This window comes from Oncorhynchus gorbuscha, linkage group LG08 (assembly GCF_021184085.1).
Source record: "Oncorhynchus gorbuscha isolate QuinsamMale2020 ecotype Even-year linkage group LG08, OgorEven_v1.0, whole genome shotgun sequence".
Lineage (NCBI taxonomy): Eukaryota > Metazoa > Chordata > Actinopteri > Salmoniformes > Salmonidae > Oncorhynchus > Oncorhynchus gorbuscha.
In genome coordinates, this window is record NC_060180.1 from 28,332,694 (window position 1) to 28,340,987 (window position 8,294).

The 8,294-nt window shown below is 40.7% G+C and overlaps 2 protein-coding genes across 2 annotated transcripts; both read left to right on the forward strand.

Annotated features, from left to right (window-relative positions):
- Window positions 1-115: 115 nt before the first annotated feature.
- dnajc12 (DnaJ (Hsp40) homolog, subfamily C, member 12) lies at window positions 116-4,130 on the forward strand. The gene is made up of 5 exons (XM_046359042.1): window positions 116-532; window positions 777-855; window positions 2,820-2,959; window positions 3,267-3,408; window positions 3,649-4,130. Exons 1-5 carry the CDS (start codon window positions 455-457, stop codon window positions 3,729-3,731), a joined length of 522 nt encoding a protein of 173 aa, XP_046214998.1. The 5' UTR covers window positions 116-454; the 3' UTR covers window positions 3,732-4,130.
- Window positions 4,131-4,610: 480 nt separating this feature from the next.
- On the forward strand, window positions 4,611-7,643 carry LOC124041452 (cytochrome c oxidase subunit 5B, mitochondrial). The gene is made up of 4 exons (XM_046359043.1): window positions 4,611-4,784; window positions 5,374-5,444; window positions 7,224-7,323; window positions 7,403-7,643. Exons 1-4 carry the CDS (start codon window positions 4,685-4,687, stop codon window positions 7,513-7,515), a joined length of 384 nt encoding a protein of 127 aa, XP_046214999.1. The 5' UTR covers window positions 4,611-4,684; the 3' UTR covers window positions 7,516-7,643.
- Window positions 7,644-8,294: the final 651 nt, after the last annotated feature.

An 8,294-nucleotide genomic window follows, 5' to 3' on the forward strand; every position in this document is an offset into this window, starting at 1 on the left:
ATCGAAGGAGTGCAGTTCTGCGCAAGAGCCGTTTCTGCGCATGCGCGTAGCTAGCCAATGTGACACCTACAAGTGTGATGGGGGGAAGCATCTTCATACTGTACCCACTGTCTGTCATCTTTGGTTGCGGCGGGAGCGACACTTCAGCACGTCGATGACGTCAACAACAACAAAATGTATCGTGTGCGTATTTATGTTTAGCTGTGAAATGGTCATTGATTGATATTAAATCAGCAAATTGCGCATTTTAAATCAACTAAAGCTGTTAGCTGGATAATATTGCAATATTCAGTGACATATCGTGGTTCTTCTCCGGTTCTTTAGACTTCTAGCTGTGCCGCGCCGTTAAAATAAAGTCGACCTGGACCTGGAACGCGCAACACCGCAGCCATCAGAGCAGTCAGGCTAGCTAAATCAGTTATTTTCAAAGCTTATATAGCTCATATAAATCAGAATGGATGATATTTTAAATTGCAAACCAGAGGACTTGGACGATTATTACGGGTTACTCGGATGCGATGAGTTATCTTCGGTAAGAGTTTGTTTTCCCAATAGCAATAACGTTAGCAAGCTAGGCTAAATAAATGTTACCGACTTGTTGCGAAATGGATATCATACTGTACAGTGAAAGTGGCGTAGCTTGGTATAATTTCATACACCTTTTGTCAAGTGACTGCTATGAGATTTTGATTGTCAGTTCAACCAGCTTTTAAGGCCATGGCAAATGTAACATAATGTATATGGGTGAAACTTTAATGATGTATCTTTGTTTTTAGACAGAACAGATTGCCAATGAATACAGAGTAAGGGCCTTGGCATGCCATCCAGACAAGCACCCCGATAATCCAAGAGCAGGTAATGGATGAATTCTGTGTGATTGTGCCCCTCTTGTATACTGTGACAGGTGATGATTGTCATGTACAGTGCCTTCCGAAAGTATTCATACCCTTTGACTTATTCCAAATGTCCAAATTGAAATATGTTTGTTTTTTTTATCACCCATCTACACACAATACCCGATTGTGAAAACGTTTTTAGAAATTTTTGCAAATTTATTGAAAATAAAATACAGAACTATCCAATTTACATAAGTATTCACAACCCCTGAGTCAGCACCTTTGGCAGTGATTACAGCTGTGCGTCTTTCTGGGTAAGTCTCAAAGAGCTTTCCACACCTGGATTGTTCAATATTTGCCCATTTTATTATTTTCAAAAATCTTCAAGCTCTGTGAAATTGGTTGTTGATAATTGCTAGACAAACATTTTCAGGTCTAGTCATAGATTTTCAAGTAAATTTAAGTCAAAACTAACTTGGCCTCTCGGGAACATTCACTGTCTTCTTGGTACATTTACATTACATTTAAGTCATTTAATATAATAATAATAATATATGCCATTTAGCAGACGCTTTTATCCAAAGCGACTTACAGTCATGTGTGCATACATTCTACGTATGGGTGGTCCCGGGGATCGAACCCACCACCCTGGCGTTACAAGCGCCATGCTCTACCAACTGAGCTACAGGACCACTATTTAGCAGCAGCTCCAGTGTAGTTTTGGCCTTGTGTTTAAGGTTATGCCCTGCTGAAAGGTGAATTCATTTCCCAGTGTCTGGTGGAAAACAGACTGAACCATGTTTTCCTCTAGGATTTTGCCTGTGTTTAGCTCCATTCAGTTTCTATTTTATCCTGCATTACCACATTTTTTGCAGTATTACTTTAGTGCCTTGTTGCAAACAGGATGCATGTTTTAGAATATTTAGAACAGGCTTCCTTCTTTTCACTCTGTCAGTTAGGATTAACTACAATGTTGTTGATCCATCCTCAGTTTTCTCCTATAACAGCCAATAAAATGTTTTAGAGTCACCATTGGCCTCCTGGTGAAATCCCTGAGTGGCTTCCTTCCTCTCTGGCAACTGAGTTAGGAAGGACGTCTGTATCTTTGAAGTGACTGGGTATATTGATACACCATCCAAGGAGTAATGAATAACTTCACCATGCTCAAAGGGATATTCAATGTATGCTTTTTATTTTATTTTTACCCATCTACTAACAGGTGCCCTTCTTAGCGAGACATTGGAAATCCTCCCTGGTCTTTGTGGTTGAATCTGTGTTTTAAATTCACTGCTCGACTGAAGGACCTTACAGATGTGAATGTGTGGGGTACAGAGATTTAAAAAAAATACTTCGCCTTTATTTAACCAGGTAGGCTAGTTGAGAACAAGTTTTCATTTACAACTGTGGCCTGGCCAAGATAAAGCAAAGCAGTGCGACACAAACAACAACACAGAGTGGAATAAACAAACATACAGTCAATAACACAATAGGGGAAAAAATGAGGTACGGTAGTTCCCAAGACAGAGACTGTACTGACCACGAGTCACCAGAGATGCCTTCACCAGATACAGTGCCATCTTCAAGATGAGATTGTCATTCAAAAATCATGTTCAACACCATTTTTGTACACAGAGTGAGTCCATGCAACTTATTACGTGACTTTTTAGCACATTTTTTACTCCTGAATGTATTTAGCCTTGTCGTGACAAAGGATTTGAATCCTTATTGACTCTAAGACATTTCAGCTTTTCATGTTTTATTCATTTGTAAACATTTCGAAAAACATAATTCCACTTTGACATTATGGGGTATTGTGTGTAGGCCAGTGACCAAAAATCTCAATTGAACCTATTTTAAATTCAGGCTGTAACACAATGTGGGAAAATGTAAGGGGTGTGAATACTTTCTGAAGGCACTGTATAATAAAAATGTTGTCACAATAATCCTATCCATGCTCATCATGAAGTCCACATTTTGTTGCAGTGGAAGAGTTTCAGAAGTTGCAGGAAGCCAAGGAGGTTTTGTGCAATGAAAAGAGCAGAAGAAACTATGATGTATGGAAAAGAAGTGGAATTACCATACCATTCCATGGCTGGCTAGCCCTTGGTGACTCTGTCAAAACTGTATGTATGTTATTATAATTAATTATAAACTTTCATTGATCAAATAATTGGGAACTGGTCCGCTTGTTAATACACGTCATAATATTGAGCCGGAATCACATCAATTACAAAGAGTTGTCAAACTTTACACTGCCTAAATGTAATCATGTGACCTAAGGTCAAGTATTATGTAACTGAGATGAGTCCATTCAAAAAATGCATCCTGTGTTGAATGCATACATTATATTATGTTAAATGCACATTGTTCACCTTATACTTTATCTGGTTGTGTTTTTTCATGTTTGGGTACGTTGCTCTCTGTCCTCAGTCAATGCATTGGGCTGTGAGGACCAAAAAGGAGCCCATGCTGGAGAGCTCTAAAGCAACATTCCCTAACAGTTCCCAAGACAGAGACTGTACTGACCACGAGTCACCAGAGATGCCTTCCCCAGATGCAGTGCCATCTTCAAGTGAGCACATAGCCTAGTTTCTTAATTTTTCAACGATTTTCATGTTTACGGGTACTTTTGCCAACCTATAGTTAGACAGAACTAAAATCCAACATGTAATATTTGTTCTTGTAATATACTTATGGGAATATAATGCTTCAGATTGAGGCTCTTGAGGTCTAATCTTAATTGATTTAAATGTCTTATAAGTATACCTTTTTTTAAATGTATTATCATATTTCTGATGTCCCCATTATCCAGGTGACTACTGCCATCGCCATTTTCGCTGGGCTTCAGACTCTCCATCCAGTCTTCTGCGGAAATTCAGAAATTATGAAATCTAAATGGAAAGATAAAATGATCAGCCCTGTCTATTTCCTTGTGAATAATGTTACTTGTTGGTTTCCACACTCACAATAATTGTATGGAATTGCGAAACTAATTGTCTTTTATCTATCAGGTGTAACTTATTAGACCATCTATAGAAAATGTATACCGAAGATACCCTAGTTTTGCCATGGCCTAGGCTCTAGGGTATGGGGCATATATATTATTTGTGTACGGTCTATGGCATGGAGCCTGGAATGGACCTATTTAGCTCTTTATCAAAAGGACCCAATAGATGTCATTATGTGAAGTATAATATTTTTGTAGTGTTGTATCCTTGTACATGGTTGCCTTTTTAAAATGTATGTAAATGCTCTGGATGGTATTTTCACATCTAATAAATGTTATGTATTCAATATGCTGATTTTAGTTTGGCTTAATTTCTTATCTTATTACTTCACAAACATTGGGACAACCAAACGAATGATTAAGTATTGCATTGAAAATGTGAATTTCAAAGCATGAACAACTTAAAGCTAAAACCATTAGCAACGGGCAATCATACAACTGTCACTGCTTGGATGTAGACTCATTACAAGGCCATGAAACATTTAAACTACTCTTAAATATATTAGTAGTTTACTAAAATGTTTTGAGCATAGGTTCAGATTAATGGTCATACGGTGACCTTTTTTTGTGTGTGTGTCCATGCCAGTGCGTTATCTGTTGAACATTGTCAACTATAAAACGATATCAAAAATAAATAAATACACAGATACAAATCTAAAAAGTCTGCCCCTGCTCGCTTGCGTTGCTTATCCGTTTTTAATTGGCCACTTCATAAGACCGTTACTTTGTGAGTGGACGGTTGACTCCGTCAATCAAGTCAAGGTTGGAAATAAATGGGGTCATTTCAGTCCAGCAGATTGTTCAGATCACACGCGGTAGTTTAAGCGAAAGTGAATTCATTATGGCAGGCAGGTTTTTACTTCGTACCTGTACAACCTTGCAATTGACAAGAAACAATGTTGTGGCAAGATCACTGCCACGCACTATGACCACATTAAAAGGTACGTGTGTGCGTAAATTTAATTTGTGTGTGTAATATACATTTAATCGGTTGTGGTCCGTTGGAATGTCCATCAAATCGAATAACTAATCTATTTTGAAGTATTTGACATGATAGAATAAACAATATTATGACTGCTCTGCAAGTATATCCTACAAGGCAACACTTCCCATAGGCACCACATTTGTAAAAATAGAATACCAAATCACGGAATACACGTGCATGACGCATTCATAAAATAACTACCAATTTGACTGTTATTAATTGTAAAATGATGCTACTGTATTTAGAAACACGAACCCTACTACATTTTGTTAATAACTGAAGGTCATTTGGATTTTAACCACTGGAAGGCCCATTGATAGACCCACCTTCTTTGGCAGACATTCGTTGATTTGGTGCCAGGTATATCTTAACATGGAGGACATGAGTTGTGTGTGCTTGCGGACGTGCAGTTTGACTCATAACTATTACATGCACTCTGTTAAGAGGTAACATGATTTTCTTGTTCTGATAAACATTATGCCATTAATTTGAATGTCAAGTATTGTATAAAGTCACAGGTGTCACACTAACGTTCTCCCTTCCAGGGATTCCAACCGATGAGGAACAGGCCACTGGACTCGAGAGACGTGCCTTGCAGGCACTGAAGAAAGGAAAGGTCATATCTAGATAGCATACAGTGCATTTGGAAAGGATTCAGACCCCTTGACTATTTCACATTTTGTTATGTTACAGCCTTATTCTTAAATGGATTACACCCCCCCCCCCCATCAATCTACACAAACATCCAGAGATGTTTGATCGGGTTCAAGTCCTGGCTCTCGCTTGGCCACTCAAGGACATTCAGACTTGTCCCAAAGCCACTCCTGCATTGTCTTGGCTGTGTGCTTAGGGTCGTTGTCCTGTTGGAAGGTGAACCTTCGCCCCAGTCTGAGGTCCTGAGCGCTCTGGAGCAGGTTTTCATCAATGATCTCTCTGTACTTTGCTCTGTTCATCTTTGCCTTGATCCTGACTAGTCTCACAGTCCCTGCCGAGGAAAAACATTACATTTACATTTAAGTCATTTAGCAGACGCTCTTATCCAGAGCGACTTACAAATTGGTGCATTCACCTTATGACATCCAGTGGAACAGCCACTTTACAATAGTGCATCTACATATTTTAAGGGGGGGGGGTGAGAAGGATTACTTTATCCTATCCTAGGTATTCCTTAAAGAGGTGGGGTTTCAGGTGTCTCCGGAAGGTGGTGATTGACTCCGCTGTCCTGGCGTCGTGAGGGAGTTTGTTCCACCATTGGGGAGCCAGAGCAGCGAACAGTTTTGACTGGGCTGATCGGGAACTGTACTTCCTCAGTGGTAGGGAGGCGAGCAGGCCAGAGGTGGATGAACGCAGTGCCCTTATTTGGGTGTAGGGCCTGATCAGAGCCTGGAGGTACTGAGGTGCCGTTCCCCTCACAGCTCCGTAGGCAAGCACCATGGTCTTGTAGCGGATGCGAGCTTCAACTGGAAGCCAGTGGAGAGAGCGGAGGAGCGGGGTGACGTCCCTACAGCATGATGCTGCCACCACCATGCTTCGCCGTAGCGATGGTGTCAGGTTTCCTCCAGCGGTGATGCTTGACATTCAGGCCAATCTTGGTTCAATCTTGGTTTCATCAGACCAGAGAATCTAGTTTCTCATGGTCAGAGTCCTTTAGGTGCCTTTTACTGAGGAGTGGCTTCCTTCTGGACACTACCATAAAAGCCTGATTGGTGAAGAGGCTGCTGAGATGGTTGTCCTTCTGGAAGGTTCTCCTAATTCCACAGAGGAACTCTGGAGCTCTGTCAGATTGACCATCGGGTTCTTGGGCACCTCCCTGACCAAGGCCCTTCTCCCCCGATTGCTCAGTTTGGCTGGGCGGCCAGCTCTAGGAAGAGTCTTCGTGGTTCCAAACGTCTTCCATGCTGCAGACATTTTTTTGGTACCCTTCCCCAGATCTGTGCCTCAACAGAATCCTGTCTCGGAGGACTACGGACAATTCCTTTGACCTTGTGGCTTTGTTTTTAGCACTGACATGCACTGTTAACTATGGGACCTTAAATAGGTGTGTGCCTTTCCAAATCATGTCCAATCAATTGAATTTACCACAGGAGGACTCTAATCAAGTTGTAGAAACATCAAGGATGATCAATGGAAACAGGATGCACCTGAGCTCAATCATACATACACAAGTTATGTTTTAACCTGTTATCACCATAGGGTATTGTGTGTAGATTGAGGATTTTTTCCAAATCAAAATAATTACAATAAGGCTGTAACATAAATGTGGAAAAAAATCATGGGGTCTGAATACTTTCCGATTGCACTGTATATTTGTTTCAACCTATTGTGATGTCTGCTTCAATTCAAATAAGATTGATTTGTGTTCATACAAGTACTTTTTTTGAAAAAATAAAATCAGGATCCTTGGAGCATTCTGAAACCCAAGGAGTATGCTGGAACCAAAGAAGACCCTCACATTGTCCCAGGCATTAGTGACAAACGGATGGTCGGCTGTCTGTGTAAGTACCATACTTTCATGCTTTAAAATGTTCTCAAAAGAATATAAAATGTGCCAACACTTGTGATTACGTACCATAGGTGAAGAGGACAACACTGCCATTGTGTGGTTTTGGCTCCACGAGGGGAAGCCCCAGCGCTGTCCCGAATGTGGGTCCCACTACCAGTTTGTCCATCATGAGCTGCCCCACTGAAACAGCCACCAAGCTCCTTGCCACTGGACCAGGATAACCTGCCTCATTAACTCACCCTCTACCCTGAACAATGTGTGCATTTCAGCTGATTAATATGTAGATTAACATTAAAATACTGTCAATTTGAATCGTCTCGAACAATCTTCATATTCTTGGAACGCTTATTTTGCCTTGTTAGAAAAAGATTGTTAAAACATCAGATATATGGGCACTTGGAGGTTGAAAAGGGGGGCAACGTTGATATGCATTCTATACTGAATAAAAATGCAACAATTTCAATGATTTTAGAGTTACAGTTCATATAAGGAAATCAGTCAGGTTAAATAAATTAGGCCCAAATCTATGGATTTCACAACTGGGCATAGGCCCACCCACTGGGGAACCAGGCCCAGCCAATCATAATGAGTAATTCCCACACAAAAGGGCTTTATTACAGACATAAATACTCCTGTTTCGTCAGCTGTCTGTGTGGCTGGTCTCAAACAATTCCGCTGGTGAAGAAGCCAGATGTGGAGGTCCTGGGCTGGTGTGGTTACATGTGGTATGCAGTTGTGAGGCCGGTTTGACATACTGCAAAATGTTAAAACATCCGAGGCAGCTTATGATAGAGAAATGAACGTTCAATACTCTGGTGGACATTCCTGCAGTCAGCATACCAATTTGCACACTACGTCAACATTTGTCAGTGACAAAACTGCACATTTTAGAATGGCCTTTTGTCCCCAGCATAAGGTGCACCTGTAATGATCATGCCATTTAATCCGCTTCTTGATATGCCA